At 40.4% G+C, this 16,750-nt stretch overlaps 1 protein-coding gene across 1 annotated transcript in view; it reads right to left on the bottom strand.

The window, feature by feature from the left end:
- itgav (integrin, alpha V) overlaps positions 1–16,750 on the bottom strand; it is a gene marked incomplete in the record, with an annotated part of 192,048 nt that overhangs the window by 63,988 nt on the left and 111,310 nt on the right. Inside the window, 6 exon segments of the mRNA XM_037686717.1 lie at positions 4,558–4,633; positions 5,545–5,597; positions 10,424–10,480; positions 15,299–15,342; positions 15,449–15,493; positions 16,333–16,455. Of these exon segments, the coding sequence (XP_037542645.1) occupies positions 4,558–4,633; positions 5,545–5,597; positions 10,424–10,480; positions 15,299–15,342; positions 15,449–15,493; positions 16,333–16,455 (398 nt within the window).

The following is a 16,750-nucleotide window of genomic DNA, read 5'->3' on the forward strand; positions in this document are numbered from 1 at the left end:
AGCTTTGCAGAGAGTGGTGAAGGCTGCACAGAAGATGTTGGAGTCAGTCTCCCCACCATCACAGACATCTACACCTCCAGATGCAGGAAGAGGGCCACCTGCATCATGAAGGACCCCACTCACCCAGCACACACACTTTTTGCCCCACTCCCCTCAGGAAGGAGGTTGAGGAGCATTAAGTGTAAAACCACTAGACTGAGGAACAGCTTCTACCCTGAGGCTGTTTGACTCATGAATCTCTAACCAGAATAATCACTGTGAAGAATCACATCATGTTGCTGCTGATCTGTTTCATGTTGCTGCTGATCTGTTTCATGTTGCTGCTGATCCGTTTTATGTTGCTGTGTTCGTACTCGTTTGCTCGCAGACTCATGTTTGTGCTGCTGTTCAGCGTATTGTTTTTATTGCTTTTATGCTATTCAATTCAAACATACTTTATTAATCCCAGAGGGAAATTATTTGTTGTTGTAACTCGTTATCCTCATTTCATTAAGAGATGTTATAGATGCTGATGGCTGTAGGCAGGAAGGATCTCTTGTAAAGGTCCATCCCACAATGGATCTTTAGAAACTGGTTGCAGATGCCGTCCGATCCGTCCACCCAGACTCAGCTGGCCTCTCGGTTCCCCCGGGCTGTAGGACCGTTTGAATGCCGGGCAGAACTCCTCCCAGAGCGATGGCCACTCCTCCCAGCAGCCTGCCGAGCTCCTCGTCACTGCGGACAGTCAACTGTAGGTGCCGAGGGACGATCCTGTCCTTCTGCTGTCATGAGCCGTGTTTCCTGCTAGTTCCAGGATCTCAGTGGTCAGGCACTCGAGCACAGCTGGCAGGTAGATGAGAATGCGTCCACAGAACATCCTTTTCAACTCATTTGAGGCTGTAGTTGAGATATTATTTGAGCTTTTGAGATGTTAATCAGCTGCTGTTGGTTGTAGAAAACTGCCTTGTTGCCATGGTTACGCATCATAACAAATGTCCAAAACTAAAGAAGTTTCAGTAAAAATCCTTCCAGCTGCACAGCATCTGATACCAGAGGAAACAATCATCCAAAAAAATGTGATTTACATCCAGAAAAAGAGGAATTAAAGTTTCCAAAAGCAAAATCTCAGAATGAAAGTAACAGAGCTGCTCCAACATGCAGCCACCTTGAGCGGCGCAATTCTAGAACTATTCTATGAGTGCTTAGTGTATTTTTAGTTGATGTTTTTCTTAGTTCATATCTTAGATGTTATCATTGTTTTTCTTTTACATTTTATTGTTGGATGTAACTGGGACCCTGTGTACATAATCTCGTTCCACCACATGTACCACATGAGGTGTGTATGCCAATAAAACTCTGACTCTTACATTCATACAGCACTCGATTACCTCTCTACAAAGATAATCTGAATCTGTAGAGATTTAACAGTGCTATGGGGTATCCTGAGAACAGCGATCAGGGGTCCTCGACCACCGGGCCGCGGACCAGCACCGGTCTGTGGGTCAAATGGTAACGGGCCACACAGAAGGAAAAAACAAAAACAAACAAAAATAAAGTTTTATTTTGAAAAATCACTGGATTCTCTCCACCACATCTGCCAATGACTCACCCTTGATGCAGGTCAACATACACAAGTGGTAAGTTTCGGTTTGTTAGGTGCATGCATAGATTGGTTCTACAGTGCTCGTGCGGGTCGAGTAATTCAGCTGCACGGTCTGGAGCAGACAGGACAGGTGTGTGCGCACCGCCGTATCTGTGCATTTGAAGGATTACACTGCATATTTTTCAACGCACCTGATGAAAAGTGACTGTAAAACTATAACTAAATAAAACTATAATTTTATAGTTTTATAAAACTATAATTTTATAGTTTTATAAAACTATAATTTTATAGTTTTATAAAACTATAATTTTATAGTTTTATAAAACTATAATTTTATATAATTTTATAGTTTTATAAAACTATCATTTCAAACTAAGCTTCCTAACATCACATCAGAGCTGTCACTTTGCATTTCTGCTTCTGCTTTAAAAAAATATCCGCCCCTAAAAGTTCAAAGTCATGGGCAATTTTATTAAAAAACACAAAAATGTAATTAAAGTTTTGCACAATGCACAAGTTTCTGCGCTTTTGTGAATAATCTGATGTGTGAATCACTGCAGAGCAGGGAGGAGGATGACGAGGTGCAGCTGACCCCGGTGTGGGGTATAACAAGATGAGAAATTATCCTGCAGTTAATACACTTATAAATAACATATAAAGCATTTAAAAGTAAATTTGAAATATAAACTGGCTTCAATGGTGACTTTAGCCTCTTTTTGGGGGTGCTCAAGCACTCCTAAATTTTAAGTCAGCACCCCTGAAAATAAAGAAACCATCATTAGGATCGAGTAAGGAAACTCAGTTCTCAAACCTTAGATTCACCAAAATATTGAATAAAAAATGACAGTCTTAAAATGGGCCAGTAAAATCTAAGACTTTTTGTTGTTGCAGTAGTCGGATTCTCGACCCACCTGTCAATCAGTCCAGTAGGCACGTCAGCAACTGACCAATCAGCAACCTCAGTTTGTCCTGAAGTGAACGCCCCTCACCTGCAGAGCTGCAGCGGTGTTGCATTACGAACACTTTGCAGTCATTTCAATAATGAGTTTACATCTTTTGTTTCATGTTAATCTACTGTAATAAACCTTTGTAAAATACACCAGAATGCAGGAAATGACATCTACTTTATTAAAAATTATCTACGAGAGGAGTCCCCGAAAATATTGTCTGACATTAAACCGGTCCATGGCGCAAAAAAAAGTTGGGGACTATGGAAGAGTTTTCCTGACATAAGTCGAGAGCACACTTTTTGTGTTTGAAAGCAGGAATTCATCTGTTTGTTCTCAAAACTTGTAATGTTTGGACTCAAAACTTCTGCTCTCTCTCAAATATTTGTGTTCGTGCTCAGATTTGAAAACAAGTTGTTTTCAACCAGTTTGACAATGGTCCCGGCAATGGAGGAGGGGCGTACCAAAGAGACCATCTTATCACAAGCAGAACTGGTTTGTTCCACTTTGGAGTAAGCTGTTGGGGGAAGAATCAGTTTTGTTGTGTGTTTCCTTGACTGATGAAGCCTTCTGGATCGAAGGTGAAACGTTTCAGCACAAAAAAAGAAACTGTCCAGATGATCTGACTGAAAAATGTTGGATAGACAAGAGACTCCACCTCGACTTCCTCTACATCGGTGAACAGCTGTGTAGCCATGGACATTCAATCGTGAATGGATTTCTTCAGTAAGCTAAGTTTCGCTCTATGCAATTATCGTGAACATTTGGTTCAGTGATGCAAGATAATGGTAAAATTTATCACAGGTTTTTGAAAGACTTCTTATGTTAAGATGGAGAGAAGAAAAGGTGCTGGACATTTTACCAGATGCAATGAAAGAGTTAAACTGATTTTCAGAAAAATAATTCCATGAAGAACCAGTGTACCAGTATCTCATTTAAGCTTAAACAGGGCCATTAAACAGAGCAGAGGAGCACTACATAAGGGAGGGGCTGTTCCCCCTTCCTTCCTCCCTCTTGCTCATATGAGCTCTGCCGAGGAGAAATCACGTCAAATTTATTTAGAAAGTACATTTAAAAACTAGGGGTGCACCTATTGCAGTTTTATGGCCAATCAACGATTTCTAAAAAGTCTGACCTGCCAATTCCGATTTTGGGCGATACCGATTCTGTTTTATAATCAACACTGTCAGGTGTTACAAGGTCACAATGCACCTTCAATCTTCCATTATATTGTTGAAAAACAAACCCTTAAACAATATCCTAGAAACAATACAAACTTGTTTTAACTGGCCATGAGGTAGTGCTCTGCAATATAAATAAAGTTCAGACAATTGTTGTTAAAACAAACAAAAAAAATCAGTAAAATCAGTTTCTCATGCAAGTATCGGATGATTTCTGATTTCCTAAAATTAAGGAAATCAGGGCCGATAAATCGTCCGGCCGATTTATTGGTGCACCCCTATTAAAAACAGCAGCTATTAACAAGTGTTTACAATAAAAATCAATAGTACTAATTTAATGGATATTTACCGCATTCTACCGGTACTATTTGACTTCCAGTCACATGACCTAGATAAGACTGGGGTTTACCTGTAAATAATTTTAAAATAATTTCAGTTACGCAGGTTTTTGGCACTTTTCTGTCCAGTGATTATGTGTTAGATAATTATTGTGTTCATTTTGAAGGTATAATGGTTGTAACCATGAGTCAGACAGAGAAGCTTCATGAACACTCATGACGATCGTACAGTCTAAGCGTGTGTTGAAAGCAAGCTACTGTCAGTGAAACGCCACCTGCTGACTGGTTCTTGTACAACAAGAAAGCTGCACGCTGTCAAAGCTGGCTGGGCACAGGTCCCAACGATGAACGGTGGATGACCACAGGTAAATACCCAGAGGGTCTTATTTATGTAAAAAAATATGATTTATCTTATATTTAATAAGTGTGGCTTAGAGACAGGAGCATTCTAAAGCCCAACAATTATGGTAATCATCTTTGCATTTTATAAAATGCTGTGCGCCTCCTACCTGTCCCACCTCCCTCAGTTTCCCATCTGTGCCTCGATCCATGAAGAGAGGAGCTCCGACCAACAGATCCATCAAACTGAAAACAAAACAATACATTTCTCAAATCAGCTTCATACGTCGTTTTTAACGCTTCCCACTTTTTGTTCTTTAGCTCAAAATGTTACGGAAAGATTTGCTTTGAATTTGTGATCCCTGCAAACCCTGTTCAGAGGCACTGCAACAGAAACAGACTTTTCACAACAACAAATTATGATTTACTGCCATCAAGAAAGCAAATGAAAAAGTTAAATACCATCTTCTCCAGTGGGTGTTTAAGTGGCACACACTAGAGGAGAAACGTTCGGTATCTTACCCTCAATGCAACACTGAGTACATTATGTTCAGTCTGCAGTTGACAGGAGGTCAAAGCTCCTTCCTTTACATATTTCTCATCAGGGAGACATTTTTTGTGACTTATTGACTGTCTGGAACCAACAGTCCAACACTTGTGTCATTTTCTGGCTGTGGCTGTGTTTAAAACTCTTTTCTTATTGTTCAGGAGTATTTTACCCTCACACTTGATAAGCTCTTCTGTAAAAGCACTGACAGTGTTTGTCATTATCCAACACTGTAACAACTGAGACACTTTTCAAAGTCCAAGTCAAGCAACAAAAAGTGCCATTTTTTTTGTCATTATTCTGAGGAAAACAAGACAACTAATTTAAAAAATGACACACTGTTCAGATGCTAATACTCAGTAAATAATAAAAAAAGATATAATCTTACCATGAAACTTTTTCAACCAAACTCAGCAATAAAAGTCTATAAACACTCCAGATATGGTCCTTGTCTTGTGTGTACTTAAACACATGCACAGTATGTGAATCTTGTGTCACTTTAGCAAAGTCAAAGCTGAAGGTGCAGAAGTTATTATAGCCCTGGTGTCTTTAAAAGTAGCAGCTGTAACCGACTCCTGTTAAAAGCATCACAATGAAAAACCACTCTTACCCATCATTATTAACATCCGAGGCAGCAACTGAATGTCCAAAGTAGGCAGCCATCTACAAGACAGAGAGGACGGTACAACAAATCAGACAAGTGACCCGTTAGGAAAATTAGATTTGGTCTCTATGTGGCCCTGTGATGGACTTGCGACCTGTCCAGGGTGTCCTCTGCCCCTCGCACAGTGAATGCTGGATATGGGCATTGGCGACTTCCATGACCCAAAATGGAAGAAGTGGGTAAAAGATAATGGATGGATGTTGCAGCAACTGACACATTATTTAGGATGGGCTCAGCAATGAAGACATTGATTTGATTTCCATGTGTCAACACTAATCACAACTCCTTGTAATTATATTATCTCACAATCAGAGGCGGACTGGCCATGGGGAGCGCTGGGACATTTCTCGGTGGCCTGGCCCGGTCAGTGCCCGCCGAAGGACTGGACTAAAGGCTCAGTTTGGGTCGCGCTTGATTATTTAAAATTAACAAGCCGCCCGCTCTTGCCCGGTCTCAGTCAGGTCTCACTGAAGCTCCCCCTGCCTCTCTTTCTGATGCTGTGTCTGTGGGAGCGTGCCAGCTTCACTCAGCTCTCAGCTACTCTACTGAGCAAAGCAGAGACACACGGGTCACATGCGCACCCACCCCGTTGACTCGCGCTCGCAAGGATTATATGTTTGCGTGCGACACACACCTCTGTACATCCGTCGTTTCCCTGGTTTGTGTAATGTATCTTGTAGATTGGAGTGAGAGAGACAGCCAGAGAGAGAGGATGAAAAAGAGAAAAGCACTGGTGCTGAAGAAGTGCTGTAAATTAATGTTTGTTCAAGGGAGCAGGTAAGAATGAAACACGTGTGGTGAAAAGTGAAAACTCTGGTCATAACCTGTCAGCGCAGCTAGCTTAATGAGGTTAGTTCTACTTGGAGGGACCTAAGTGGGCCAAAACTTAATAGAACAAATGTTTCAAGTTTTTACAAAGGATATTGCAAATTTTAGAATTTGGCTAACAAATAGTAGCTGAAAAAAAAGTTTAATGCAGAAATGTCCAGGAATTAAGATTTTGTGTACCCTTCATAAACTCTACTAATAAATTATCTGAATATTAAATTCCTTGCATTACATTATTTTATGTAACCTTTATTCTACCAGGTAAAGTCCTGTTGAGATTAAGAACATATTTGTTGTTATATGAACATAGCCATCTGGACGCCTCCCTGGTGAGGTGTTCTGGACACGTCCCACCGGAAGGAGGCCCAGAGGAAGACCCAAGACACGCTGGAGGGACTATGTTTCTCGGCTGGCCTGGGAACGCCTCGGGATTCCCCCGGAAGAGCTGGCCCAAGTAGCTGGGGAGAGGGAAGTCTGGGCCTCCCTACTTAGGCTGCTACCCCCGCGACCCGACGCCGGATAAGCGGAAGAAAATGGATGGATGGATGGATGAACATAGCCAAAACATATAGTCAATTAGTGAAAACGAATAGATGGAAAATTATGACATGTAATTCAGGCACGTGTTACCCAAAGCATTTAGAGGGTGGTTACAGTTTATTACATTTCAAAAACTAAACAAAGTTTGGGAAAATGTAAAAGATAATAAAGGCCAGCAGCCAACTCTCAGTTATAAACAGGAAGTACCACATGTTCCTCTGTACAAGGTAACTGCAGGTAAATCCTCCATTATTTGTCATACATTGTACACTTAATGGTTGAATTTAAAGTTAATGCTTAAAACTAGTTGTGTTTTGTTTTGTATTTTATATATATGTTGCAACTTCTAGTTACATAAATTTAGCCTTTGTTTGTTATGATGAGTTAAAATTAAACTGATTTGTACAAAGTGTTTAAAAGGTTGTGTATTGTGAAATTTCCACTCTTACATATTGAATTTCACTGTGAGTTCTTGCCCTGTGTTGCTCTGTGGCATGAAAACATCCACTGCAGAACTATATGGAGTTATTAGTAGCTTAAATTTTTTAAATTTATTTTATTTTTTGCCCGTCTTCTTTGCCTTAATGTTGGCTGATAAGGCAGAAATGCCTCACTAAACACTGTGAGCTTCACTACCTCCACCATTGCAGCTATCTCACCCTGGGTTACATTTCCTCATGGGAGGTGCGATCTCACCGTTCATGTAAAATATTTGATAATGTTCTTATAGAAACAATTCCTGAATGTTGTTCATACTGTGTTAATGCTACATGTTTGTCTTTTGACCCTGAAATTGGGTAAGGTTAGAAGAGACCTAGCCCACTACTGGAGTTTTAATTAGGTATTTTAAGCTACTAATAAACATGATGGATGATGATCATATTGCTTTTTGCTAGGCCACTGGTAAGAAGGAGTGATTATTATTATATTTTCATGTGGAATAGTGATTTTATTTCCTAAAAGTTAACTTGGGCTATACTATGTTTCTTAGACTGTGGCTAGATGCGTGAGAGAAACGGACCATGCTCTATTCACACAAGGAGAGCTGTTGGTCAGGCTACTTCTTGTTCTGCCATTAACTCTAAAATAGTTATTGAATCAAGTGTTTACTTATATAGGTAAAACTAGATGTTAAACAACTGTTAAAATACCCCAGAATGCAGGAAATGACATCTACTTTATTCAAAATTTTCTGGGGGAGGACCCCCCAGACCCCCACCAGTGTGCCTAAACCCTATTACATTACAAATGCTTCTGATGCCAATGGCCACCATGTTGCAAAACATGTACACATACGGTGTCATATGTTGTTCCAAGTGCACTTAACTTAACTCAGTCTTTAGTTTGCGTTAATCGAGTGGTGGTGGCGGGCAGCACGGTGGCGCAACTGGTAGAGCTGCTGCCTCTCAGCGAGCAGGTCCTTGGTTCAAACCCCGGTCCAGGGGCCTTTCTGAGTGGAGTTTGCATGTTCTCTCCGTGCATGCGTGGGTTTTCTCCGGGTACTCCGGTTTCCTCCCACAGTCCAAAAACATGCATGTTAGGCTGATTGGTAACTCTAAATTGTCCCTAGGTGTGAGTGAGAGAGTGAATGTTTGTTTGTCTCGTTTGTCTCTATGTGTCCCTGTGATGGACTTGCGACCCGTCCAGGGTGTACCCCGCCCCTCGCACAGTGATTGCTGGACATGGGCACCAGCGACCCCCGTGACCCAAAAAGGAATAAGCAGGTAAAGATTATGGATGGATGGATGGAGTGGTGGTGGCCTGGAATGGTATCAAATTCCCGGCCTGGATTATTGTCCCAGTCCTCTCCTGCTCACAATATATGTCCACTCTGACATCATTACATGATGTTGTAAAGGCCTTCACCTCTCTTGGTAAACTTTCCATGTTGTGACTTTTCAACATGCAATTTATTGGATTTTTAACTATAACAAAAGTAACTCTTAATTGTATGACACAAAATAATTAATAAAATCTTCATATTTCTAATTTACATTGTTGTTTGTTTTTAATAAAAATTTCTGTAAAATATTTTAAAGACAGAAAACTGTTATAAATGTGTATAGTGATGGAATAATGACTTCTTGGAGATCATAAGACTGTGTCTCTGTGTGTGTGTGAATAAAAATAAAATAGAAAAAAATACATAATTCTTTGTTGTTAGTTAAAGAGGGATTCAATTTTTATGAGTTAATGGTCCAGCTTCTAATGTAGCAACATCTAGTGGCACAAATTGCTAATTGCAACCAACCAAACTCTACACCTTGCCCAAGCTTTTCGTGGTTGTGGAAAAAGTAAAGACTCCCAAATACTCGGGCATACTGTGCGTACTCCGTGGGTCGTGTGGACAGCGAGCAGCAGCAGCAGCATTCTGTGTTTATATGTTGTTAATGAAAAGTTTTTTTTTTTTTATTAAAAAACAGGGAGCGCTGGCCCTGCAGCCCACACATCAGTGTGGCACACCAGGAAATCTCCAGACCCTCCTGCAGCCACGCTAGACCTGATTTTAATTCTCTCGTGACAAATTCCTTAATTTCTCACAATTTGTCTTGGCATCAACGGAACAGGAGGAAGAGATTGCTTGCTTCTTGCTTGGGAAAAAAAAACTAAAGAAAAGGCCATTAAACCAGACCAGGGATGAAGAAGGAGAATTTAATACATTGGAGTTGCATAAAAAACGGTCCGTCGCCGGGTAGTTTATTGTGCGACGAGTCTGCGTCCGCTGTCGTAAAAAATGATCTTTGCACAAACATGGTTTGAGGGTGTCCTCGTCGAGTCTAATCCAGTACGTGCAGACCTCTGCGAAGTGAAGTATGCCCGAGTATGCTGGAACCTTAAGAGTCTACTTCAGAGGCAGTGATTTGACAGAAACCCCTCAGGAAGCAGCTGATACCAGGAGAGGAGACACTGATGGAAACAAGACCTTCAAAGTGAAGGAAGCTGATAAAAGGAGGTTGTTGGGTTCAGATGGGGATAGGATGGGCAGGAAAGTGAAGAGGAACTCTGTCATTAACGGAGCTGCTGACAGCCCCATCCCCCTGCCTTCCCTCTCTGTGTTCACATAATTCAATGGAAGGAAAGCAGGTCTCAAACAAAGCAACACCTTTTTCTGATTTTTGTAAATGCCACATTGGATATGACACATTTTCTGTTGTCAGCTCACCGTTTAGAGTTCATCTGGCCTCGCAGTCCAGTAAGTTTTAATGTTGCTCTGTTTGAAAAATACAGTATTTATGCTAAAACTGATATCTTCTGCACAGCATACTGACTGCTGCCTATCAGAGGAGCGGATTTATGAGAACTGGCTTTCCTTTCACACGGTGTTGCGTTGACTGAGTCACACAAAGGTTTGTCAAATTCATCTCCTTCAACAAATGGTGCCATTTCTCTGTAAGTATTGGTATTTTATTAAAATGTCAATGAGAACACGAGACACCTCCAGAGACTTGATACCCACCTGAAAGCCGGTGAAGTTGACCATGGATGCCATGTTGAGGCCGTTGAAGATGTTCACCTGGAAGCACAACAGGAAATACCTTCAAGAAGGCACAAATGTTGACAAGCAAACAATGATTAATTGTTCAGTTTGATAACTGGATCAAAAGTCCAAGTTCAGCAAAGCAAATGATCCTGTACAAAACCCTGCATCTGTGTTGGTAAATGGACTGAACTTGTATAGCGTCTTTCTGTCTTATCAAGATACTCAAAGCTTTTTACAACACACTTTGACTCCTCGTTCACCCATTCATACAGCACTCTACTATTTATGTACAAGGAATAATCAGTGCTTTATCACATTCATACACCAGTGAGCAAAAACCAATGCAGACATGTTCCTGTTTTAATTATTTTACATCGCTCTATAATGTAGCTGTTTTTTTATATAATTTTCTGTTATTTTATATAATTTTCTTCCTTTTTTTTCAATTTATATGCCTTCTTTTACGAGTCTACTGTTGTTCTTTGTTAAAAACAGGTCTCTTAAATGAGTCCTCGAGGCTCAATGACACTAACCTGTATAAATAAAAGTTGAATGAATGAATGGAAGACACATCGGAGGCAATGAGGAGTTCAGTGTCTTGCCCAGGGACACTTCAGCATGTGACTGCTGCTGGAATCAAACCCATAACTCTTGCATTGGAGGACGACAGCTCTAACCACTCAGCCACAACTGCCCCAATGATTGGTACAAAAGATTTAATCAGTTTAGTAGTTGCATAAATGCACAATGTCCTGCATTTATAAAATACACAACTGTTGTTAACATGACTGCCAAAATTATTATTTAAATTATTTTTATTATTATTATTATTATTATTATTATTATTATTGGATGAACAAAAAATTGTTCCACAAAAACTATTTAAAAACTTTTGAAAATTATTTAACTCCCCCCCCAAAAAAAAAAAAAATAATTACCTGGAGCTTGTATATAGCTTTTTAAAATTTGAGGCACAGTGAAATTTAAATAAAAGCTTGTGGAAAGGAGTTTTTGACATAAACATATGACAACAGAGCGCACGGCTAACGCTTCCTGACATGTGTGCCGAACTGACAAAACTATGCAAATGAGTGAATTTTACCTAAAGAGTAACATTTTAAAAGTTTGCTTCAGATTATTTTGATGCTTGAATGCAAAAAGAAACATGAAAAACAAACATTTGAAGTACGAAGAAAGAAACAGAGACTAGCCTGGACCCTCGGAGTGTGTCACAGCACATCACTGAACTAAAGACCATCAGGACGGTGAGTTGGCAGTTGCACTACAAGAGTAGTGTGCTTTAGGCAAATGCCAAAATACCTTAATTAAAAAAGAGCTTTTCTGATTTCAGTGTAAAGAATAAAACTACCCCGTCAGGGATGAGGCAGTAAAGGTTAGGGGAACTCTTCTTTAGCCCTATTTGCACAAGATTAGTTTTACCTAGGGACCACATACAATTTGTAATAATTACGGAGATTGTCTGTGTTGCTAATTTGAGTTGCATTCAGGCCTAATAAATCCGGCCCGGACCGGACCGAGCCTGTAGTCTCCCCATCTGAGCCCCACCCGGACCCAACGGATTACTGATAATTAGAGGGTCGAACCCAACAACAAAAACAAAAAACTTTTATTTTTAATTAAACTTTTACTGCTTTTGTAAGCAAATCAGTTTGACATGATAGTTTTAAAAACGTAATGAAAGGAAAATATAAGATTTATTTTTATTAACAAACCATCAAATGAATATTAACATACAAAACAAATAGCCTTAAAAATGAACTCTAAAGATAGGCTGTTATACAGATGAACAAAAATATTTTTAGGCCAAAATTATTGTGAAAAATATAGAACAAGGCTATTTTAATTTAGATATAAAAGAAAGTCGTGCCAAATTAAGCTGAGTCATGCTGTGACTGACGACGGAGCGATTTAATGTACACCCACACTACAAGAATAAAACAGGTGTGTGCATGAAAAATAAATTAAAAAGGCTACATTCTACAACTATGCTTACACTAATAGCTACTTTAATAAACAAAATATCTACAACAAACAACAGGTAAAGATGGATGGACGGATGATGGAGGGCTGAAAGAAGAGTCTGGTACTTCTTTCAGCCCTCCATCATCCAATAACGGGAGTGATAAAGAACAATAAAAATGATCAAAAAAGGTTTTACTGCAAAACCATGAACGAGATAAAAAGCGAACATATAAAGTTGGCTTTGCACCGGCAGTCATATAATCAGCCACACAGCCTCATTTCTTCTGCTATGAACATGAAGCTGGAACTACACCCCAGTTGCCTAAATACAAAATTATAAATATATTTAAATATATTTAAAAATCTGTCAGGAAGTTATTGTGTTCTACTTACATGGTTTTCCATGTTGTCAAGAACAGTATTGCGTCCACTGTAGCAGGTTTGAGAGCAGTCCTCCTGGTCTGTGCGACCAGTGAAAACTCACTGCTGCTGCTCGCTGGGATGCCGAGCACAGATCTCACCAACTTGACCAGTTTTGGGTGCACGTTTGAGTTTAGTTTCTAAAATCCCAGCAAATCTCGTTCATCAGCCATAGCATGCTTTTGAGTGATGCACAGAGTGACCTCATCATCACTGTCTGCCTCGTCCGCTGCGCTCTCCCACTCTGCAAAAGCACTTGTTCTTGTCCGTTTGGATGGTGGTGATGTGAACGCGCTGCTCGCTGCAGCCTTTGGTGTCGTCACTTCAGGTGCTGCAACTTCTTCCACCGCAGCTGAGAGCAGGGTGCAGACCTGAGCGTGCACCTGACACACAGCAGCAGGTGTCATCGTTTTAAGTTTGTTGAAATTAGGCCACAGGAAAAGTGCAGCTCTGTGTAAGTCGTGGACAATGATTTTGTGCTCCAGTACTTCAACATGTCTGTGGGCACAAACGCCTGCTGTGGGGAGTCTGTGTGTGAGGACTGGCAGTGAAGCTTCAGTTTCTCATTCCAGAGGCAAACAAGGTTGATACTGGGACATTTGTCACCCTCCAGTTCTCTCTGTGCACGGTAAAACAGTTCTAGAAATGTGAGTAAAAAGCCCAAAATGTCGGGGGAGACATTTTTCATGCACGCCTGCTCGCGTCCGTCTTCTCACAGCTCATTGTAGATGTCTTGCACTGACTGTAAGGTACACAGTGCTGACTCTTGTCTTGTCCATCTGGAGTACAGTCTTTGAGAGCTGCGCAGACAGACCAGATTGTTTTATACATCGCACTAGACTTTCTGGCAGCTGCAATGGTCTCACCTATGTCTGGAGCGTTTTCAGCACGTGCGTCAGGGTCCAGCCCATGGTGCAGGACTGTGCTTATGAGATGGTCAAGGCAGTTAATCCTCCTGTATGGCTCCAAGGACTTAACAATTTGGCTTCTCTGGTCTGTCACCCATACCATTTTACTGAGGGAAGTGGGGTCCAGGCCAAATTTGTTAACAAGTAGGAGCAATATTTCCTTCCTTATGTTTTTGCCTGTTTTAGCGTCTTCTCCTGGAAACACGGCTGTTAGAGTTATTCCAACTAGTTTAAAGCCACTTACGATGAAGTGACGGGTGATTGCCATGTAACTTGTTTTCATGTAGTCGTCTGTCCACAGATCTGTGCTCATGCAAACATTTCCAGTTGCAAGGGCTTCTTTGAGTGTTTGTATTAAGGCATCTCTTTCTTCCTCAGCCATTTCTGTGCACATCTTGGAAATTGTGTTGCGGTGTGGCAGGACGGACTCTGCCGAGACACGGCCATAAGTGGCACCAACATTTATTAACTCTTGAGCCAGTCCTTCAAAACCTTCTCCACTCACCACATAAAAAGGTCTCGTGTCTTTACTGGATGCACATTTCCGTGATGGCTTGCTTGAATCGCGGTGGCACTTCCTGCACATTTACAAATGACGTCATTGAGCTTTGACTTTCACTTTTCAAAACCTGAGACCGGCCCGCCCATTAATCACATTAATATGGCGTGGCCCTAATCCGGGTCGGTCCGGGCTGGGTCCTGGGTTTGTGTAGGAAATGACAGCTTTATTGTTAATCCCGTGCAAATCGGCCATGTCAGTAATTTGTAAAGTAACAATTCCACCACAAATTACCTACTATATTTTGCTGAACTCTGAGGTCCTGTGATAATACTAATCCAAATAGGCATCTCTGTGATTTGGACAGAAATGGGCGGGATCCGATAGGTAATTAGGCGTTTTTTGTTTCTTGGGTGCATTTGTATTTGCTTTTGGCAATGGACGCTGCATTGGAGTGCATAAATAATCTTTTGTGTCCCGGACCAGCAAAAACCTATCAACCCGTAACGGTCGCCAAAAAAAGAAAAGGCTGAAGAAAAGGAGCAAAACCATATGCAAATGGTGGCTCACATCATGCATTGCTCTGTGCGGTAAGAATAATTTTCTTCTGTTTATAAACTATACAGCTGGCTAGTGCTGGCAGGAACACAGCACCGAGCTGTGACCACAGCCTGAAAAGTAATGTCATTCAACTCACGTCATTCAGCAATTCGCAGCGCATTAACGTCATATCCGGAAGATGTCCGTAAATTTCAGCTAAATCTCAGGCTTTGGTTATCCCGTGCGAATGCGCCACATAAAAAGCAGATGTTGGGAAGTAATATATTTATTGTATGTAGTCCCTATGTAAAACTAATCCCTCGCCAAATAGAGCTTTTGTCTGAGAAACTGTTTGTGGTATGTTCAGTTCATATCATTTGCTCAGGCAAAACATTATCACACCCTCAGGAACACAGAATGCCTGGACAAAGGGACCAAGGTGACAAACACCCAGAGACTAAGCACCTGTGGAAGGTTGTGAAAGTGAATTTTAACACTTACATAACCTAAAGCCTTTTCACCTCGGGGCACTCCAGTCACGTAATCTGTTCATGTCAGAAAAGACGGGCAGATAAAAAACATAAAACTAGAGAAGTGCCTGCAAATTTAAGAGCTTAACAGAAAATATAATCTGTCAGGAGCAGCTCTTACCTTCCTTTCCATCATTGTTGAAGTCTCCAACTGTCACAGAGTATCCTGTCAAACAAATAAAAGTACAAACGACAGTCATCTATAAACCTTATCTGCTGTTAAAGATCTAAGCAAAGCTAAAAACATCCCATTAGACGTGTTTACAGGTGAATAGAAACCAAACTGTGAAGAAGAAAAACGTGCTTTTATATCCGTCATAAAATTTAAAATTAATTGGCTTAATTTCTCTGGTTTTAAATCTAAATTAAATGAATTTATTCTGAAGTTCTCTTCATCCACATCTGATTTTCAGGTAGTATTTGCAACCAACTATTTCTGCTGTACGCCTTAAATAGCACAATGTAAAACTATGAAAGCCACGGCCCTGCATGTTAAAGTTTTCAACAAAGAGCTGTTAGCTAGCTGCAGAGTTGGGAAGGATCAACACTCTTTGAGGGAATTTAATTTACATAAATTACACTTTCTGCACAAAACAACACATCCAGGGCCGAAGTCTTAAAGACCTCTTAAAACCAGTTTCACAACTAGTAGCTTTGGTTTAGTTTTCCACAAACAGCTTCTGCATATTACGAAAAATAATAAAGTTTAAAGTTGTATTTACCTGATATTAAAAAATGGGTTTCTTTTTATAGAAATAAAACTTAAGAATTGTAAAATGAAACAGTTTTTCTCCCAACTGCACCTGCATTTATTAATATACTTCAGGGAGAGTTTGATGCCAGCACCTCATCGTATCATCATTTTTCATTCAACTAATCTGACAGTAACGGAATGTAAAGAGCTTTATCAAATGTTTACAGTGTTCAGTTCAGACTGGAGAACCACGTGTGTGTTACTGACGTTACACTCAAACACTAGCTCTAAAAGGGCGTGCGTGAGATTACCCAGGTAACTGTCGTCATACTGCGCAGCGGCTGATTTGGTGGAGAGCGTGTTTTGGAATAAGGTAATGTAATCTGAACTGGAGCGAGCGAAAATCTCATCCACGTCGTCAGAAATCAGCTGGCCTGAGGAGAGAAGAAGACCATGTTAAAAAACAAAAAGACAAATAAATAACAATAGAGCTTATTTTAACAACATAAAACAAACTGAAAGTACTTTAATTAGAGCAAAGACAAACAATATGAGAAAAAAATAAAGAAAAAAATGTTTAAAAAAGTTTATTTACAAACTTTTATTTTTGGACCAAGAAAAAATTAACATAATTCAAGGAGCAACGGAGATACTGCGCTAACAACCACCTAAAAAGAAACAGGTGTGTGTGTGTGTGTGTGTGTGTGTGTGTGTGTGTGTGTGTGTGTG

Source organism: Nematolebias whitei, chromosome 13 (genome assembly GCF_014905685.2).
Source record: "Nematolebias whitei isolate Nwh7 chromosome 13, NemWhi1, whole genome shotgun sequence".
NCBI classification, from domain to species: Eukaryota; Metazoa; Chordata; class Actinopteri; order Cyprinodontiformes; family Rivulidae; genus Nematolebias; species Nematolebias whitei.